The sequence below is a fragment of the Kogia breviceps genome, chromosome 4 (assembly GCF_026419965.1).
Source record: "Kogia breviceps isolate mKogBre1 chromosome 4, mKogBre1 haplotype 1, whole genome shotgun sequence".
NCBI classification, from domain to species: Eukaryota; Metazoa; Chordata; class Mammalia; order Artiodactyla; family Physeteridae; genus Kogia; species Kogia breviceps.
The window spans coordinates 119,274,943-119,296,235 of NC_081313.1; the positions used below are offsets into that span (position 1 = coordinate 119,274,943).

At 42.4% G+C, this 21,293-nt stretch overlaps 1 protein-coding gene, 1 long non-coding RNA gene and 1 other non-coding gene across 5 annotated transcripts in view; 1 reads left to right on the top strand and 2 right to left on the bottom strand.

Annotated features, from left to right (window-relative positions):
- The window catches only part of LOC136794054 (uncharacterized), a 264,366-nt gene that overhangs the window by 222,266 nt on the left and 20,807 nt on the right, over positions 1-21,293 (top strand). The window lies entirely within an intron of this gene.
- Positions 4,111-4,217, bottom strand: LOC131756439 (U6 spliceosomal RNA). The gene has a single exon (XR_009335623.1). It is a non-coding gene; the product is annotated as a U6 spliceosomal RNA (small nuclear RNA).
- The window catches only part of FGF1 (fibroblast growth factor 1), a 105,744-nt gene continuing 101,511 nt past the window's right edge, over positions 17,061-21,293 (bottom strand). For 2 of the 3 annotated variants that reach the window (XM_059062253.2, XM_067031852.1), the window contains one exon: positions 17,061-20,391. In XM_059062253.2, coding sequence (XP_058918236.1) covers positions 20,197-20,391 — 195 coding nt within the window. In that variant the 3' untranslated portion in view covers positions 17,061-20,196. The remainder of the gene's footprint in view (positions 20,392-21,293) is intronic. The other variant, XM_067031853.1, reaches the window with a different exon arrangement.

Consider the following 21,293-nt stretch of genomic DNA (forward strand, 5'->3'; position numbering starts at 1 on the left):
GTCACAGGGTAGACTGAAGAGAAAACAGGATGTGTGAACTGAGTACTCAGGTGGCTCCCACTAACAGAGGCTTTCCAATCTCAAAAGCCTGGTATAGTTGGTACCTTTTTCGTTACAGGCAAAGATGCAGCAAAGAGCCAACTTTGTAAGTCCTACATTCATTAGGATTTTTGTCCTTAGATGGAATTTTTTTGGTTTTGTATTTTAGGGTACCACATTAAATTGATTAGCCTTTCAAAATAATGGGATAGAAGATATAATAATGGGTTTCTTATCAAAAAGAACAAATTACAACAACAACAATAATAATTTATAAACCCCTTTTTGTGGGCTAAGTACTTTGCTCGTGTTGTTGCATTTAATCCTCACAGAATCCCTCTGAGTAGGTACTCATCATCTTCATTTTACAGGGGAGGGGTGGGGCTTAAAGAGATTAAGTCACTTGCCCATATCACACGGTGGGAGTTCAGACCAGGCAGCCTAACTCCAGACCCATCACACTGAACCTCATTTGGTAAAAGAGAAGACACACAGCTATATCTTTCTGCCATTAAACACAGTTTCAGTTCTTTAATCTCAGCAAAATCATATCTATCACATTTATGTCTGTATTTTGGATTTTATTGGCATTGCATTTTTAAAAAATTTCTTTAAAAATAAATCACATATGCTTATTTATAATTTTGGTTTAATAGTCTTGTAAGAACTATAAGCATAAGAGTTTATACCCAGTTTTATATATTTGTGTGTATTTAAGTAATTTTATGATAAAAATGGCTTAAGTCAACACAGGCAGTCCACAGTATTAAATCATTAACACCCTCAGTGCATTAACAGTGTTTACTTTAAATAAAATCCCTTAATAGCCTAAGAGACTGGACATATTTTGATGGACTGGGAGTGAAGAGGTAACAAGAAAGCTCACAGCAGAAGGTGCTGTTCAGAAATGACTCCATCTGGTTATGAGGTACCAGCAGGTAGTGGGTTATTTATTTTTTCACAGCATTTTGAAGACCAGATTCTACTCTTTCTTGGCCACTATTGTGCTGAAGAGTCTGCTGCCAGTATAAATGCCACTTTATAGGTAATCATTCTTTCCTCTAGCTGTTTTTGAGATATTCTCTATGGCATTCTCCATAATCACAACTGTGGTTCTAGATGTGGATATAGTTTTATTTATATTGCATAGGACTTCTTAGGTGTCCTAAACCTTAGGATTCATGTCTTTCATCAAAGCTGGAAAATTCTCAGTGAAAATCACTCTAAATACCATCAGTCCACATTTCCACTCATCTCTCATGCCACAGCTCTTCCTTTCATTCTGTTTTCCTTGTCTTTTGACCTCTCATTGATCTCACGGTGTTCTGGTTAATTTCTTCAGATTTATTTTTCTGTTTACCCATATTCTCTCTTTAGATGTGTCCATAATATTTAACCCAACTGTAAGGATTTTATTTTAGTGGACAGGAGAGGTATATTTCATCATTTATGTTTTTGAACTTTATTGAGATACAGTGTATGTACAATAAAGCACATCTCTTTTAAATTGTACAATTAGATGAGTGTTGGTAAAGGTATGCACACATGGAACTACCACCACAGTCAAAACATAGAACATTTCCATTACCCCTAAGAGTTTCCTTGTGCCCATTTGGGAAGTTTTCAACAATTATTTCTTCATATATTTTTCTCCAGCCCTTGTCTTTCTCCTCATCCTTTGGAATTCCAATTTCATATGTATTGAACATTTGGACATTGTACCCTCAGGTCTCTGGGAGTCTCCTTAATTTTCCCCAGTCTTTATTCTTTCTGTTGTTTGGGCACTTCTATTTTTCTGTCTTCAAGTTCTCTGATTCTTTGTTCTGCCACCCCCAAATGTGGTTGAGCTCATCTAGTAAACTTTTAAAACTTCAGTTTTTTTACTTTTCACCTCTAGAATTTCCTTTTGTTTTGTTTTAGTTTCCATTTCTCTATTGAGAATTCCTAGCTGTTCATTCAATATTATACCCAATTGCCTTTAATTCTTTTAACATATTTATAATAACTGCTTGTCTGTGTTTACTAAACCCAACAACTGGAACCTTTCAGAGTCAGTTTCTTTTGGCTGCCCTTTCCCCTGAGTATAGAACACACTTTAATATTTCTTTGCATGTGTAGTAACTTCTGGTTGAAAATTGGGCCTTGTAGATAGTACATTATGGCAATTGTAGATTCTGTTGTATTCATCTTATATATATATATATCAGATATATATATATAGAGATCGATAGATAAATGTAGATATATAATTGGTTCTAGTAGGCTGTTAACTTGTTTGGACTCCAACTGCAAACTTTGTCACCCTTCTGATATGCAGCAGCTAATATCTGTATTCTTATGGCTTTCCATTGCTACTTTTTTTCCTGATCCTTTGTGATTTTTCCTGTTTCTCTATGATTTACTGGTTAGTCAAGGATTTCAACAGAGATGGAGGTCATTCTTTTTTGATTTTCTTCTAGGGGTTCCCTTCTGCCTAATTTCTAGCTATTTGGCTGGTTTGGGGCTCTGTCCCTTATATTTCAAGCTTATAAGATCCAACTCTGGCACCGGACTTGTGCATGGTTGGAAAGTTTACTCAGTTTAAAAAAAAAAAAAAAAAGGCAGCAGACTCACAGATAGGGCTACACATAGCTCTGTTATTCAGGAGCAGATTTGTCTCTGGCTCCTGCCCACTTTTTCACCAGGCCACTTAGGGCCTCCTCCTACACATGCGTAGTTTAGCTCTTGGCCAGGGATTTGGGCAGAGTTTATACTCAGAGTTGTATACTCCTTCTGTGGTTTTTTTTTGCTGCCAGTATTTTTCCTGTAGACTTCTAGCTACATTTTCAGCCTTGAACTCTGATCTCTGGCACCTTAGCTGGTAAGGCTGTGGTTTTCCACTGCTATTTTTCTTTTTACAGCTATAGCTGTTAAGAGTTTGGCATTACCTCAGGCCAGGAAGACATAAACTCTCAATTCTTACCCTTTACTGTGAACAATTTTTTGAGAGTAGACTCTCATTCTTCTTCTTCTTTCAGACTCTCTCCAGGGTTGCTCTTTAAAAAAACTTCTTTAAAATCATGTTTTTATCATTATTATCTGTGCGAGCGTTTCACGATCACTTCAGTCATCTGGAAGTAGTCCACCCATTTGGTTGTTAATTTCAATATCTCTATTTTTCATTTGAATTTCTATTTTATTCCTTTCTGAATTAAATCTGCCTAGGGCACATGATAGTCTTCTTTTTAAAAAATAATTAATTAATATTTATTTTTAGCTGTGTTGGGTCTTCGTTGCTGCGCTTGGGCTTTCTCTAGTTGTGGTGAGCAGGGGCTACTCTTCATCGCGGTTCGCGGACTTCTCATTGCAGTGCCTTCTCTTGTTGTGGAGCACGGGCTCTAGGTGCACGGGCTCAGTAGTTGTGGCATGTGGGCTTCAGTAGTTGTGGCATGCAGACTCAGTAGTTGTGGCTCGCAGGCTCTAGAGTGCAGGCTCAGTAGTTGTGGCACACGGGCTTAGTTTCTCCACAGCATGTGGGATCTTCCCGGACCAGGGCTCGAACCCATGTCCCCTGCATTGGCAGGCAGGTTCCTAACTACTGCGCCACCAAGGAAGTCCAATAATCTTTTTGTTTCTCACATCATAAGTCCCTTTTGAAAAATGTTTTTAACTATGCTTATTTTATGGTCTGTATCCAATTAATATCCAGTATTGGAGATGCATGCTGAAGTATCTAGGGGTAAAATGTCATGATGTGTATAATTTACTTTACAATGGTATCCAGTATTTCCAGCACCTGAAGTTCTTGGGTGTTCAGCAGTGTTGCTGAACAAGTTATTGTATCTGCTGTCTCTGTCTCATTCAACTTTTTTAAATTGGAGTATAGTTACTTTACAATGTTGTGTTAGTTTTTGCTGTACAGCAGAGTGAATAAGTTATACGTATACCTATATTCCCTCTTTTTAGATTTCCTTCCCATTTAGGTCACCATAGAGCACTGAGTAGAGTTCCCTGTGCTACACAGTAGGTTCTCATTAGTTATCTATTTTATACATAGTAGCATATATATGTCAATCCCAATCTCCCAATTTTAAAAATGTGGAACACTTCACAGATTTGTGTATCATCCTTGCACAGGGACCATGCTAATCTTCTCTGTATCGTTCTACTTTTAGTATATGTACTGCCGAAGTGAGCACTCTCATTCAGCTTTTTGTAAGTAGTTTTTGGATTATGAACCAGTGATTGGGAGTGCATTAAACATGGAAAAATAGTACATCCTGATTTGGGGGTTTGAATCTGCAGAGAGGTTTTTGTTTGCTTTTCCTGGCGTCCAGGGAATATCATGGACCATCGTCTTACTTTAATTTCTAAGGCCAGGGGCTTTTAGGCCAGACATGTAGTATAAATTTGTATCCCAAATCTACTTGAGCACAGGCTCGTGATTATAAATTCTGAGAGGGAAACTCTTCTTTCTCATAATACAGAGCTGAGGACACCCATATCCGTAGGCCAATGGATAGAATTTTTTTTCTTGGTCCATCCCTTCACTGACAGTAGAGCTCTCGAAACTCCTGGTGAGCAGTAGTCTTGATAATAGTTCTTGCCCACCTCCTGCTCAAGAGTCTCCTGTGTATCCCACTTCTCTACAGAAGCTTTTAAAACGTCATCTACTTGATTACCAGAGGCATCAGATGAATCCACAACACTGCCAATTCCTACTTACTGCTCTGATTTTTCATTTTCTTATTTGATTTGACTTTCTATTCTGGGAAGTTTCGAACAGAAAAGTAAAAAGAATATAATAAAGACCCATACACTCATCACATGTATTTAGTAGTTAGCATTTTGCCTTATTTGCTTTATTTGTGTGCGTGTGTTTGCTGAACCATTGTAAAGTAAATTATACACATCATGACATTTTACCCCTAGATACTTCAGCATGCATCTCCAAAAATTAGGCTTTTCTTTATAAAAATCATATAGCTATTTTCATGCTTAACAAATTGTATTAATTAGGGGTCTCCAGAGAGATAGAACTGCAAGAGGTGGGGGTGGGGTGGGGGGGAGAGCGTGTGTGTGTGTGTGTGTGTGTGTGTGAGAGAGAGAGAGAGAGAGAAAGAACTGAGTAAATGGGAAGAAGAAAATTAAGAAGTTTTACCAGAAAATTCCTTAGTGCAAAAGGTCATGCATTTCTAGATTAAAAGGCTCCAGTGCACACCCAACACAATGAATAAAAAGATTCACACCAAGGCACATTATTATAACCTTTCAAACACTGGAGGTGTTTGAAAGAGGATATTGAAAACTTCCAGAGAGGAAAAGAGGTGATATTCAATTGATCAGGAATCAGAATGGCATCACACTTCTTCACATGAGCACTGTAAGCTTGGGGGACAAAAGAGCAATGCCTTCATGTTTCTGAGTGAGGATAATTTCCAGCTAAGACTTTCATACTCAGCTAGACTATCAACCAAGTGTAAGGTTAGCATGAAGACATTTTCAGGCACAAAGTTCTTTTAAAATAACTTTTCACGTGACCGGTTGTAAAAAAGCTACTGGAGGAAATATTTAAAACTGGGGGACTAAATAAAAAAGAAGACTGCGTGAGATCCTGGAGCAGCAGAGCTAAAACAGGAGGGAGGCACAAGAAATCCCAGGAAAATAGTGGAGGAAGTCACAGGGAGATTGTCCCACAGGAGGCCCTGAGGGCAGGCTCACAGATTGGAGGGCTCCAAGAGGGACATCTCAGTGAAAATTGAACTGATAAATAATGTGGTTGATTGTATTGAGAGGCTTATTAGAGCTTTTGTCAGAAATTTTGGGGCTGAATTAGTGATGAGAAAGTTGAAAATGAAGGGAATGAAAAACATACTTGTATAAGAAAAGACATGCAATCATCCGTGCGGCTTACCTGTAACTAATGGTTGCATAGTTTTAGTAATGTAAACATTGAATCTTGTGCTGACCAGTAATGCCATGTGTATATATTGGAGGATGGGAAGGTCACTGAGATGGGATGGAGGCTATAATATAGCTGGCTGGGGGCTAGGGTAAAAAGCTAAATCCTTATCTTCCATAGAATGAAACCAATAGATACTATTTAATATTGAAGAAAAATCAAGAAATGAAATAGCAACATGTTGTTTAGAAAAACAAAGTTAAGTATCAGGAGAAATCTTTAGAAGGAATGAAAGTGGTTGCCTCAGGGGAGCAGGAACCAGGAGTATGATAGGAAGGGGGACAACTGTTTTTTGTTAAAAACCTGTAGTACCATATGACTTTTAAAACAATACACCTATGTTAAGTTTGATTTTAAAAAAAATATTGCTTAAATACAAAAATAAAAAATTTATTAATTTCAGAATTTGAAATATTCTTTGTAACTAATTAACTGTGACACATTTCATGATGCATTGTAACATTGCCATGTTGGTAAAAGTCTCAGTCGTCCTCCCCTTTTCAAGGGCAGGGTGTTCCAAGTCTTTACTTCGCGTTGTCCAATGGAGTGGCCAGTAGCTATGCATGGCTATTTAAAGTAAAATTAGGGGGCTTCCCTGGTGGCGCAGTGGTTGAGAGTCCGCCTGCTGATGCAGGGGACGCGGGTTCGTGCCCCGGTCCGGGAGGATCCCACGTGCCGCGGAGCGGCTGGGCCCGTGAGCCGTGGCCGCTGGGCCTGCGCGTCCGGAGCCTGCGCTCCGCGGCGGGAGGGGCCGCAGCGGTGAGAGGCCCGCGTACCGCAAAAAAAAAAGGTTAAATTAAAATTAGTTAAAATTAAATAAAATTCAAGCTTCAATTCTTCAGTTGCACTGATCACATTTCCAAGTGCCCAGTAGCCACATATGGCTAGTGGCTACCATATTGGACAGCACTGTCCTAAACCACTATCAGATTCATCCCTTCGTCCAGGCTCATTGCTGTTCTCTCTGAGGCAGTATACAGTGGTGATTGAAGGTGTGGGCTTTGGAGTCAGACTACATCAGCTCAAGCATGGGCTTCATCACTTACTAGCTGTGTGACTTTGAACATATCACATAACCTCTTGGTGCTTCAGTTTCCCCATCTATAAGATGGGGATACTAATAGCATCATCATGTTCTAGGGATTGTAAGAAAGACTGTGATATAATGCCTTTAAATGAAGTGTTTAGCACCATGCCCGGCCCATAGTAAGCACTCACAAGGTTACCTGCTGTAGCTAGTACCATCCATCATCATCATCATGATCATGCCCTGCTGCATATCTCTTCAGCCACTTCTGAGCTCGCGTGCAGTCCTAGTGGACAGTCCCCATACAGACTGACAGCTTTTTTTTTTTTTTTTTTTTTGCGGTACACAGGCCTCTCACTGTTATGGCCTCTCCCGTTGCGGAGCACAGGCTCCGGACGCACAGGCTCAGTGGCCATGGCTCACAGGCCTAGCAGCTCCGCGGCATGTGGGATCCTCCCGGACCGGGGCACGAACCCGTGTCCCCTCCATGGGCAGGCGGACTCCCAGCCACTGCACCACCAGGGAAGCCCTGACAGCTTCTTATTTCAAGGGCCTGCCTCCCTCTTTTTCTCTGCCCAAGGACTTCCTTGGGTGTTACATGACTTCGCTCAGTCAGGAGGCAGAGAAGCCCATAAATGTCGGGACCACACATCCAGTGGAAGCTCACAACCAGAGAAGGATGGCATCAATGGATAAGTACCCACTTTCCTTGTTGGGGTGATTCTGAGGTATCTTCTCCACTATCTCTAAGAGGCTCCCAGGGGAACTGAGCCCACCCCCAGTCCACAGCAGTGACCTGATCGGTGATGCACCTTCGTTGGTTCTTCTGCCACCTCTGTCTTACTTTCCCTCCCTCACTTGTGCTTCTTGGGGTCTGCTCCCAACCTGTACCCATGTCATGGTCTCAGGATCTGTTTTTGTGGAACCCACACTAAGACAATCATCACCACCACCGTCATCATCATCATCAGTTCAGGTTCTCATTATCTTAAGGCCAAGTTCCTACAGTAGCTTCCTGGCTTGTTTGCCCATCTTCTCTTCCATACTCCAACCAGACCTATCTCGGTTTAATATAAATGTGGCGTTATGACTTACCTGCTTGAAGTCTCCATTGCTTCCTTCTTGCCCAAAGGCAGAGACTGAACTTAGTGCTGCAATAAAGAACTTTTACAAATTCCCCAGAGCCTACCTTACTAGCCTCACCTCTTGCTAGTTATGCTGCATACCATCCTTTAAACATACCATTCTCCTTTGCACTTCTAGGTCCTAACACACGCTGTCTCCTCTGATTGGAGTAATAATAATTGCAGTGAATGGTTATTGACTACCTACCCTGTACCAAGCAGAGCTCTATGCAGTCTGCATGGATTAGTTCATTTAATCATTAACTTTATGAAGAAGGTTTTAATATTCTCCCTGTATTAGAGATGGAGAAACCCAGGCTTAGGGAAGTCATATACTTAATAGCAGAGTTGGGTAATTCCAAGCTGATGCCCTATATTTGTCAGGAAAGTGACATCACACACACATAGGTAACTTAGAAGAAACCAACTTTACTCACCCAGGAGGGAGAGATGGGGGAACAAAGAGAGAAAGAGAGAGAAAAAAAGGAGAAAGATAAATAGCGTGGGTGATCTGCCTGCCAGTCTACTCCATGCATATGTGCTTCCAGGGCAGAGAGGGCAAGACAAGACTCTGCTGTTACCCACGTTTTCTGGGCCTCTTGTACTGGGAGCGCTTTGCTGGCTCAGTGTGATTACAGTGCTTACTCATTTACAACGTTCATATGACATAGCTGCCCAAACACATGCCAGAGACTTCCTGGGAGATGGTGCATCCATCTCCCTGCAGGTTTTCAGGGCTGCCTTTGACTGTGTATAACTCACCCGTTACAAGCTAACTCTCCAGTGCCTGATCCATGAACGAGGTGAGGCTCTGTGGTCCTGCTTCCTTTTCCCGCTTTCCCACCTGGCAGACACCTGCTCATCTCTTCCAACACAGGTGACACACCACCTCTGGGAAGCTTTCCCCACCTCCCTTGGAAAGAACCTTTCCTCCCACCTGGGCTCCTGCTGCACCCTGTACACGTTTGTTTCAGCGCTCTTCCCTGTTGCCTTCTAATGATTTGTTCATATATCATGTTCCCCAGCTGGGGAGCAGATTCCTCATTAGAGCCCTTTTCTCCCTTCTTTCTCCAGTATCTGCTACAATCCCTTCTCTGTAGCAGCAGGAACTTTCTTCTTTGTTTGGTTGTCAGGAAGGCAGGTCTCTGTGCCTTCTAGAAAAAGGAGTGAGATAAATTCTGAATGGCTATTTTAATCAGTCATGTTCTTACAGAATCTGGAGACAGAAAATATTATATCTATATTCGCTTTCTGTCTCTTTCGTTTCTTTGTTCTTTCCGTGGGGTTGCTATTTGATCATAGGTCTTTTAAAAGCCAGTTACTGAAAGGGTAATGTGGTCCGTCGAGTTTTCCTCATTAGATCTGTGTAAACATTTTTTTAAGAATCTATTTTCATACCCAGATTAAGACATCTCCATCAGGCAGCCAAATCCGCCCCCCCACCCAAACCCTGAAACTGGCACCATGCTTGAAGAGTTTCCAAGTTATCCTTCTGTTTTTCTATCTTGTGAAGGATGTGGTTTTTGGTTGTGTGATTCTTTTTAAGCTGCTTCATTTGTTTTTGGACTGATTAATAGCATAGCTACCCAAACTTGGACATAAACGTTAAATTCAGAATCTCTGGAAGCAACAGCAGGAAGACACTAATTAGTTCATGTTTTCCATATGAATGAAACTCAAACACACAATCACTGCTTTCTTGTTTTCTCTCTCACCCTTGACTATGCTGGCAAACTTTGCTTTCCTTTTGGATATAAGGGGATTTGTTGGGAACAAAAACCCTTTTCCTGTACTTCACCTGCTGGATGGAATGATTTAAAGCCTCAGGGGAAGATCTAAATATTTAACAAATATAACCTCAACCCCCAAAGTTTTAAGTCTGGAATACATTTTACAGTCTAGATTTGAACCCAGGCCAGAAACATGCATGCTGATACTGATTATTTGTGTTCTTTGGCAGAGGGTCTAGATAAGTGATATAAATACAGTTGTGTGGGGAAGGAAAGGGGGAGAGAGAATGATCGCGTAGATATGTTTAGCTTCCACTTGGTTATCTACACGTGCTGGAGAGTGGAGTCCACCTCCCTTCCCTCTTCCATCGCTGGCCTCTACCTTGCCGGCTGGCTCGGTTCACCCCATGCTTTCCACTCTTGAGTCTCACTGGAATTGTGCTCCCTCCTGCCACAGGGCCTTAGCACATGCTGGTGCCTCTATCTGGAATGTTCTTCACAGCACACACTCCACCTCTTTACCTAGTCAACTCTTACTCTTCTCGCAGATATCAGCTCACTTCCTCAGGGAAGCCCGTGAAGTTAAATCCGCCCATTATATATTCTGAGGGCACTGAATACTTCTCCTTTGTAAACACCTGTCACACTTGCAGTTTTACATTCCCCTGTATGATCCTTTGTGTGAATGGTTTCCTAGGGTGTGGCATATGTATATGGGAAAGATAATATGCAGGTGTTCATTTTTTTCTTTTAAAGTTCTATGTTTAATAAATACTAAAAAAAAAAAAAATCTGTGTAGTAGTAGCTTTTCCCTTTGTGAATATTTCTGCTTACAGTAGGCCTAAAGTAGATAAAACTGTGAATCCACCTTTCATAAGCCATATGAATAAGAAGTACCGTGATCAGGCAATGGGCATATAGGCAAAAATTTTGGAAGCAGTATGCAAATGACTGAAATTTGGGAAATAGTATGTTCATATGTTTCCCGTCACTAGAACGTAAGCTCCAAAAGAGAGCCTCTTTGTGCACTGTTGTACCCACCAGGCCTGGTGCATATTTGGGCTGTCATAAATATTTGTTGAAAGGCTGGACAGGTGATTGAATGAACAATTTAATGACTCAGCAGGTGCCCCTCCCAGTGACATCAGGCCAGCCACAGGTCAGATGGTTAGAAAGAAGGCGGAGATTTCTCTTTAGGATCATCCATATGGATGCATGCAGTAGAAACAGGTTGGAACTTTGTAGACTTAGAACATTCAGCTTTGGATACCCAAAGACTGTGTAGGGTCACAGGGCTGTGGGGGACCTTTGCAGTTATCCTGCTCAGAGCAGTGCCTTTAGCATCCTGGATAAGTGTTGTCACAGGCAAGCTTCTCCGATAGCAGACTCAGTGATGAAGCTTAGCGTGCCAGAGTTTATTAGGGATCTTAGGATCAACACCTGTAAGAAGGGGGAGGAAGCAGGACAGGGCAGAAGGAGAAGTTGAGGCAGTCTCAATGTAGAGGCCTCAGCTGACTTTATGAGAAGGTCTGAAGCCGGATTGATCCTTCAGGGCTGCCTGAAGTTGGCCAGGCAGTTATGTACATAGGCAGGCCACCTCAGAGGGGCGTGCTCTTGGGTAAGGCAGCTCACCTCACCAAGGCCATCCGTCTGCAGGTAATACTGTCAGCAGCTGGGAGGGTCATTTCTGAAGGGAGACCTGGATGACGCCTCACAGGGTCAACCATAGGTGCCCATCCAGGCTTCGAGGCCGGAGCGGCAGATGTCAGTCACTGTCTGTGGATGTGCTTCAACCATGGTTGGAATGGCTGTAGTTGTTAGAAATGTTTTTTGTTTTATACTGAACCAAAAATCACTTCCTCATCAAGTTCCAAATACCTGTATTCATTTTGGCTATGGGCAAGAAAAACAAAATGACCCTTGAACGATCTGAAGAGACCCATAATATCTCATTTTAAATCTTCCCTTGACTGAACTCACCTCATTTCTTCCACTGTTTTTTTGGGCATATGCTTTTCTGGCCCCGTACTCTTTGTCTTTTAGCCTCCACATAACAAACATTTCTTTAAATTTGCGAAACTTAATATGCAGCATCTAAAATGAGACGCAGTAGCCCAGATGTGGCCTAACCAGCTCAAACTACAATAGGACAATTACGTAACATAATCTCTGCCTTACAGAAGTAAGCTTGGGGGCAATTAAGATTCTTGTGTCTTTTTCAAATGAATTGCTGTGAAGCAACCTCTCTCCAAATGTAAGTTCATGCAAACAATCACCGGGAACCTAAATGGAGACTCTAAAAGATCATTTTAAGCCCTATCATATTACATAGTGTGTATAATCATATTTTAATAAAAATAATAGCAAATGTTTATTCAGTCCTTATCATATGCCAGATACTGTGTTAAAAATTCTTGCATGCCTCCATCTCATTGGAACCTCCCAACAGGCCTGTGAGGTTGGTACTATGTGTATCCTCATTTTACAGAGGAGGAAACAGAGGACAGAGGATTAAGTAACCTGCCCCAAGTTACCGGGTCAGTAGATGGAAGAGCCAGGACTCCAACTCCGCCAGTCTGACCCAGAGTTACTTTCTTCTGTATGTGGATAGTACATTGGTTTGGGTGATTTAAATTAGTGGCTGACTTAACAATATCTAAAGGAAGTACCTTGAACATACAGAGAAGCTTAGAGGGCTTAGAAAGATGGCATTTTTTTTAAAGGGGACAAAGCTGAAAAAACTTGATGCTTTCATGTAGGGACTTTCTTCACTGCTGTCACAAGCTTTGTAAGGGCGAGGACCGCATTTGTTCATCTTCTAATTGTGTCCAGCACGGTATTTAAATCATGTTTTGATACTGGAGCTGGACCCTGTAATCATTTCTCCTTTGCCAGCAAGCAACTTAAGGTTTGTCAGTAGAGGGCGCTGGAGGGCCACTGCGAGAGGAAGGGGCTTTTCCCTGCAGTTTCTTGCACTTTTCTTCTTGCTCCTCTGGCCCAGGGGCCACTGTGCAGCTTCCTGCTGGAGACCTAGTGGTACACGACCTCCAGTGAGTGTCACTGGCACCCCAGCAAGTTGCTTCCAGAGTTTCACCAGTGTTCCAGTGGGAAGCTCCCTGAAGCACTGTAGTGAGATACTCCATCCCCTGTGGGCCGTAGCCCACGAAGTCTGAATCTCATTCTCCAGAGAAGGGCCCCTCGCAAATTTGTTCCTTCCTTGAATACTTTCCTCAGCCTTGGGGATAGTAACTGCTCCCTACATACGCTGTTCCACTTATCTTCAGAGATCGCTTTACCCCTTTGTAGTAAATCCCTTTTTACTAGTTAAAAATTCCTTCCATTAACATTTTCCTGTTTAAATTATGGCCATGGTTTCTGCCTCCTGATCAGACCCTGACTAACCCAGCGCTAGACGCTCAATAAGCGGTGGGTGAATTAGTGAGGAATTGAGGAAAGATGCTTCATTTTCAATTTATTGCTGCTGTTTATCTTGCGGACTGGACTGGATGTGCTAGGCTTCTGCCATATCGAACTCTCCCCAGATGTTTAAGTTGCTTGGGAGTTACATATTTTCAAGCAATCCGTAAAACCATCTCTCTTCTTCACTCCAATTAAATATTATGTGACATGTTCCAGTAGCACCAAGGAAAAAGAAACCAGTTTCTCTCTCATTTGTCCCCCCTGCACAACCACCCCGGATTGGGTTTTTATCCTGTATTTAATCAGAAATAATCTGGCCAGTTCTAAAACAAACACCATTTCCCAGGTCAGATTCAGGGATCCTAATGCAGGTGTTCCTATTTTGAGAATGCCATGGATTTTACCATTCATTTCTATAGGAATTGACTGAACTCTGAATGCAGTTGACATTCCCAGGCTATGAGCAGTCCTGCTTCTACAATTTACACAAGACCTGTTAATACAGAATAACATTCCTATACCTTATTTTGGAGAAAATGTTTGGGGCTAAGGCAAATCAGTAAAATAATCTGACATCTTGCTCTTATGTATCTCTAGGTCAGACAAAAAATTTTTCTCCTAAGGCAGGAAAACATGAAATATGAAAATCACAATGACATGTGTTTCTGTGATGATTTGCACAGATTGCCTGCCTACAGCTACATCCCAAAAGCTGCAGCCAAGTGCAGCAAATCCTGAAACTGAACACAGTTCCAAAGAGGGAATGCCAACCCTTCATTAAGGCTGATAGAAAAGCACATCAAGGGCATGGTGAGGTTTTGCTTGTTTATATAATAAAATAGACACCAATGTTTAGCTGCTGAGTGTATAAATTTAACCTGTGTGACAGTGGGAAGCCAAGAAGGAAGGAAGCAATTTGGGAAGTACGCCCTCCCCACATCACAGACATTCTCAGACCCCTCAGAAGACCCCAAAACAAGGTCCTACAATATATGCGTTTTTTTAAAGCAAATACACGCTCTAGCTTCAGGCTGCGTGTGACCTGGTTTCTCTCTTTAATTTTATAGCTATGGTGGAAAGCTAACAGTGTAGTATGTCATGGTCAATATGTCAACCGCAAAGTGCGTACCATGTTACAGAAAGATCCCAAGAGTCACTTAGTACATTTCCTTTGTAACCTGAGAGGATATTAGATGAATCCTTGGGATCTGGAGTGCCCGATGTCAAGATCCCCACGTCTCAGGTGCTAAGTTGTCTGCCTATATTTTAGAGTAAATTTTATGTATGGTGGCAAAGAAAGTCTTTCTGGGGGTGAAGAACAGGTTTAGGGAGCCAAGTAGGAAGGAGGGGCTGTGTGCCACTTTTTATGAGCTATCATTTCAACTTTTAATGCTTGTCAAACAAATCCTTAGTAATTTTGAAATGGAAAGCATACACGTCCCACTTCCTAGCTGGGCTTCTTACTTTGCACTACTTCTCCTGAAAAGCATTTTTTTAATTTGTGAAAGTCGAGTTAAGGGCACATCTTTGTTTAGTGTGTCACTTTTACCATGCTTATTAATATGCTAACAACCCAAAAGCGATTAAGGGTTTGGGATTCCCCTCCCCCTTTTGCCACAGGGCAGACAGGATGTCACTCAGAGAAATATGAAAGGTGACTTCATTTATAATTTTCTCTTTGCAGTCCAGTTCACCCATAAGAGGCCAATTCTCAGCCACCCTAACCCCCTCAAACATTAAGGGCATAGGGTTATACTTTTTGGTTGGTTCAGCAAAGATGGGAATTTTTGAATTGCTGAATAAGATGTAGTCTGGTAGCAATGATGTTTATCTTGTGACTGAGTCATGAATGGTATACTCTTTTTTTTTAGGTAGATAAGAGCGTCATTTCCAAAAAGCGATGGGGGCTGGGGAGGATGCTCAGAGGCCCTGGGTTTCTAGCCTTTTCCTGGCTCAGTCCACTTTTCATGTATTGTTTAGAAATGTTTATGAAATAGGAATTGTCGGGGCTAGAGAGAGGAATGAAGTGAAGGCTGTGGGAGTTAAGGAGAGAATGATGACCTCAAGCCCCAAAGTGATGAGAATTCCGTAGCAAGGGAGAGGGTCAAAGTCTCCGGGGCTCTGAGAGCAGAAATCTGCTAAGACCAGCATTGGAGGCAGCAGTGGCTGCCTGTGGGGTCTGCATCCTTGCATTCATATTTCATTAGTAGCAAACCAGCTAAAGGAATTCACGATGCCCTCAAAACAGATGGTTCATGGGTAACAGGATGTCCCCTTGTATTGTTTATTCAAGAACAAACCGTGCTTTTGAAAACACTAAAGTCATAATACAGGATCCTGGTAGGGTCTGGTCGTCTTTGGGAAGACGAATGGTTGCATTAAGCCAGTGTTTTTCAAACTGTGGTTGTGACTCTGAATGTCATGACCCCCATTTAACTGATCTTTGACCAGCCTCTTTTAGGGGAGTGTAATAGAAAAATCTCAGAGCATTTCATATATATAATTTGGTGACATTTTTTGGTTTCAGTTGTGTGTATGTTAAAGGTAATACATGTGCTGGGTTAGAAAATGGGATAGAAAAAATGTAGTTCTTACAGTTGCTCAAGCTCCAAAAAGTAGAAAAATACTGCCTTAGGCAACTTTAAAGAGAAAAGGAGGGGGCTTCCCTGGTGGCGCAGTGGTTGAGAATCAGCCTGCCGATGCAGGGGACGCGGGTTCGTGCCCCGGTCTGGGAGGATCCCACATGCCACGGAGTGGCTGGGCCCGTGAGCCATGGCCGCTGAGCCTGTGCTCTGCAACAGGAGAGGCCACAACAGTGAGAGGCACGCGTACTGCAAAAAAAAAAAAAAGAAAAAAGAAAAGGAGGGATTTATGATGATACGTAATTCATTGAATGAGCAAACACCGCCCAACTGTTTTTTATAGATGCATGTGCATATGTGAGCATACATGCATATGTAAGTGTGTGCATATGTTTGCATGTGTGCGAGTGTGCATGTGTGTGATCTGATTCTGCCACAATGTCTAGGCGACAGTGTACTTCCTCCTAAGACTAAGCAGTCATAAGATTCAGGAGTTTATTTGAGGAGATTTTTTTTGGCAGTACGCCGGCCTCTCACTGTTATGGTCTCTTCCGTTGCGGAGCACAGGCTCCGGACATTCAGGCTCAGCGGCCGTGGCTCATGGGCCCAGCCACTCCACGGCGTGTGGGATCCTCCCGGACCGGGGCACGAACCCGCGTCCCCTGCATCAGCAGGCAGACTCTCAACCATTGCGCCACCAGGGAAGCCCCCGAGGAGATGTTTTTTAATGTGATAATAATTTCAGAAAATCTGATGGACAAACCTCTAGCCCCACATCAAGGTTCTGGAGATGCAAGAGATGCACCTCTTGCCATTGACTTAAAATTGTAAATAAGTCCTTAAAATTTTTTTCAGGTCACTGTGTTTTTGCCAAAGCGCAAGCTGGTCAGCTTTACAATAGTAGCATAATTTCATATGCTATGGATAAAGAAATAGTGTCAGCTGAGTTAGTTATGGTCCTTGGCTCTTCAGGGGGCAAACTTCCTGAATATATTTCCCTAATGGATCCCTAGTAAAGCACCATGATTGCCTTAGGTTTCTAAACAAAATGAAAAATATTCTTCCTATCAGCCTTCAAAGCTTCGTATCTGGTAACAAGCTAAGTGTAGAAAACCAAGCAGCCACACCTCAGGGATGCTGGCTAAGTCCTTCAATAGGAAGATGAGACATGATGATGCTCAAAACGTCAGAGAGACATTATCCCCTATAAGTGGAACATTTATTAATATTTTTAAGGTGCCAAAAAAAAAAGAGAGAGTGATGTAGAATGACCGGCATCTTCTTCTTCAGAGGTCTGCTTTGTAGCCCAGGAACTTAGTTGATTTGAACCAGTATGTTCTACAAGGCTGAGGACCTGGGCTCCATCTCTAACACAAAGCAAGGACCCTGATCTTCAGTAACTTGTGATGCTCCAGTCAATTTTTTGTAAGTCCACAATGTTGGCCATAGGAGGCTTTAAGTATCACACCTTCCAAGGAGACAGATCTCCACCACCTCCACCACCACATTGAAAACAATCCAAAAGCATATACGTTCCTGATGCTTTGTACAGAATGCCAGGCAGTTCATAACAGTTGGCCTGAAAATGAATCCACACGAGAGGCATCTGATGGGCAGATGGTTCCAGGGCTTTCTCAAGGGAGAGGGAGAACAACAGGAATGCTCCACATTTGAGAAACGAGACATGTTCAAAATGGAGCAGGCAACTGCTGCTGACTCCCTTCTTACAAGATCGGACAGCCTTTTTTTCCTGATTTGGAAGTGGTCCCCCCCTGAACTGACACGGTTCTGCAGCTGAAATGTTAGGTTTACCTTGCCATGTCCTCTGACACTTGCATAGAGGTTTATCTTACGCTGGGGGTTGCTAATTCTTCCAAAACCTTGGTGTCTGGGACTTGTTGTTTATTCAGCAGGGACCTACGAAGTCTCTGTTTTTCCCTGACTGAAAGAAATGAATCCTCAGCATCTTGTGATATAAATATAATGCCCTGGGAGAGAATACAGCAGCAAACCAGACAGACAAGGTTCCCAGGAGCCCCAGGACCCAGTAAAATGCCTGGCACACCGTTTGGCACTTACATATTCATTGAACAAATACACGAATAGCTACTGGGCTGAGGTTGTCAAGGTCACAGTAGTGTTTCCTCTCAATGCCTTGGGTCTCTGCAACCACAGACTTCCATCTCATCTGTTAGCCACAGCTTTCATTTTCTTGGGCCAATGTTATACTTGAATTTGATTCATTCACTAAAAATTATGGACCATTATAAATATCTTGGATTTCCTCTGTGGGTACCTTTTTCTGGCCAAATCTTCATAGTCAAGAGATGTCAAGCCACACTGCACTATTCCCAACTTGCCTGCAAAGATTTACTAAAATAAAATCAAATTGTCTTATCCAAGTTACAAAAACAAAAAAAAAGTTATGAAACGTTTTGCTGTACAAATGCAGAATGATACAACGGTAGCGTTCACTCGTTTCAGTTCCTCAATTGTAGTACCACACTGAACTTTCACAAATTGTCATTTTTCTTCCATTCAGAATAGTTCAGTTACTAAGGAATTACCTTTCAATTAATAATTACTGCAATTCATTATTAAACATGAGCTAGCGTTCTCATCAGTTATTATGCACAATTATATCATTGCTTAAGAATCCCCATTTGCAAAGGAAAATTTATAACAGCACAGCGGAAAACCAAGAAAAATCTCATTTTCTAAGATAAATGTAGTCTAAGTTGTAGATAATTGAGGAGCTTATATATCATATCCTATTATTATCATTCTCAGTGACTGAGCGCTAATCAGTTTAACTGCCTTTGAGCTATGTATTTTTAAATGTGACTAAAAGGTATAGTCTCACAGTAAATTTAAATGGCTTATTAAAGGCCTTTACATGGCAACAGTATCATGTCAGAGATGAATGGTGTTCTAATTTGCTAGCCACTTGGGTCAAGTTTACTTTAAGCAGGAAGCATATTTATATAAGTAACGGTCACACAAATGGCGTCTTGGGAAAAGCTGTTTGTGAGGGTTTAAGATTTTTGAAGAATGCTTTTGTATGTCTTCTAAATGGGCATTTTGCAGGCATTGGGCCAAAGTGCCTTAAACCCGGACTCGACTCCTTAACTCAGGCCTAACTGCTGATGCTACCTGAGTGTGGGAAGATCCACGGGACATGTGTTTTTAAGGGTGTGGCCGAGGAGGGTCGGGGTTTGAGCCCCCTTCATTTGAATAACGCTTTTAGGGACTTTGCTACTTAAAATATGGGGGGTGGGGAGAAGCAGCAGCATCTACAGCACCTGGGAGCTTGTAAGAAATGGGAAAACTCTACCGCAGACCAACTGAACCAGAACCTGCAGTCAAACAAGATGCCCATATGATTTGTAAGCACTGCCCCAGGACCCCAAAGCCTCCGCTTTCTGGTGGCCAAGCACAGGTCATGGCGTCCCTTTCTCTTTCCTTCTCACTTCTAGAATCATCCTTTTTGGAGGATAATGTCCCCTCAGCCCATGTTTCCCTTTCTCATCACTCCCACACCCACTCCCCAGACCCCAAATTTCCCAATACCCAGTGTCCTGTCTTTTATCAAGAACCTAGTTCTTTTCTCCACCTGACATCATCCAGGGGCTTCCTGCTGCCAAATAACCTTGGGGAAGTCAAGGCATTGTAACAGCTCCCAAGGCTGTGCCTTCATTCTGCTCTCCTGTGCCTGAGCCTCTCAGCCTTCATTCATTGCTCATTGAGATCCCATCCTTCTAAGCTGTCCACTAGAATCCAGTCGGTCTCCCCTTGCCATTTGAATCCCTTCCGTTCCTGAGAGGGGATTTGTTCATCCCTGTTTCCACTCATGGAAAGCTGCCTTCCTCTAAAGTAGCCATAGCTTCTCTGCTAATAATTGTGGGGGATTGAAAGGATGAAAGGGAGTCACGCCAGATATTCAGGGGACTTGCGGGCAGGGTTTACTCTGTAGAGGGAATTGCGTGCAGTTACAACACACTTGGCGGCCCTCTGCTCGCACTTCATTTGGCTCCACCCATGCATTAAGAGGCTCAGCCTGCAGCAGATGCCCAGAGGCAACTGGACTTCCAAACCAGACCCAGACTGGCCAGCCAGTTGGCCCCTAAAAGCCATTTGATCCCTTGGTTCCAAACTGTGCCAGGGTGAAGGGCTTTACAAAACACGTGAACTGGGCGTTTAGAAGCACATTACACATTTAGGCTGTGTGGGCCAGGGGTTAGCGCGGCCAATGGTCAAGGGTACAATTTGGGGTCAACTGGGTGAGGACCCCTTCGGGCTCCTCTGGAGTGATCAGCACCCAGAACAGATTTCTTTAATCAGAGGAGACTGGCAGGGGAAGAAACAAGATTGCTTTCTGGCCATAGTGAGTCCGAGGACCACGTTTGCAGCTTCCGTTCTTCTTGAGACCAACGAACCAATTCTTTTCTGCATGCTTCTTGGCTGTGTAGGTGTTGTAATGGTTTTCCTCCAACCTTTCCAGGAACAAACATTCCTCATTGGGTGTCTGCTAAAAAATAAAATAAAACCAGGAAAGAGTAGAATAATTAGTGAGTGGCTTAAGATCGGGTTCCTCTGTTTACTGGCTGTGTGACCTTGGACAAATTAGTGAGGCTCTCTGTGCTTTGGTTTCTTCTTCAGTGACATTGGGAAAATAATGGAACCTATCTCTGAGGATAGAAATGACGACTTGGAACGGGACCCAGTACATAATGAGCCTTCAATGTACATCTGCTATTATCTAAGCTCCCCTCACATCTGCTCTGCTCAGGACCCTAGAGTCTCCCACTTGGGAAATCCTGAATGACTTAAGGGCAGAGCTGGGTCTTTTGTCTCTGCGGAGACCTGGCACCGAGGTTTGACCATGAAAAGCGTCCAAAATGGGTAAAACCAGACTGTGATGCAGTGGGGCCTTCTTAAGTTTGGTCTTGAAGAATAAATGAAAACCTACCAATTATACTTTACACCCTGGTGATTTTCACCAACAGTATCAGGGTTTTACTTTAGTGTTGTTATGCACATAAATGTTTGCATAAAATGTGTCCTAAGCATAAAACATATCCTGGAGCTTAAAGGATTTTATTTTCAGTGAGAATAGCTTTTTTTTTTTTTTTTGGTACTTATCAAAAGAATGGTACTTGTAAAAAAAAAATCACAACTTTACTTTAAAAAAAGAAAGAAAAAAGAAAGAAGCACCCCAAAGCGCACCCACCCAGATACAGGCACCTGTTAACAGTTGATGAACATCCTTCTGTACCTCTTTATGTATAAGCACACAGAGAGACATAGATAGGGCCATATCGATAGAAACTTAGGGTATTATCAAAATGGCCTACTATGTCTGCTGTTTTAAAGATGGGTGATAAACCTATGAAAACATACTTAGTGTCACTAGCAAGAAGATGCAAATTC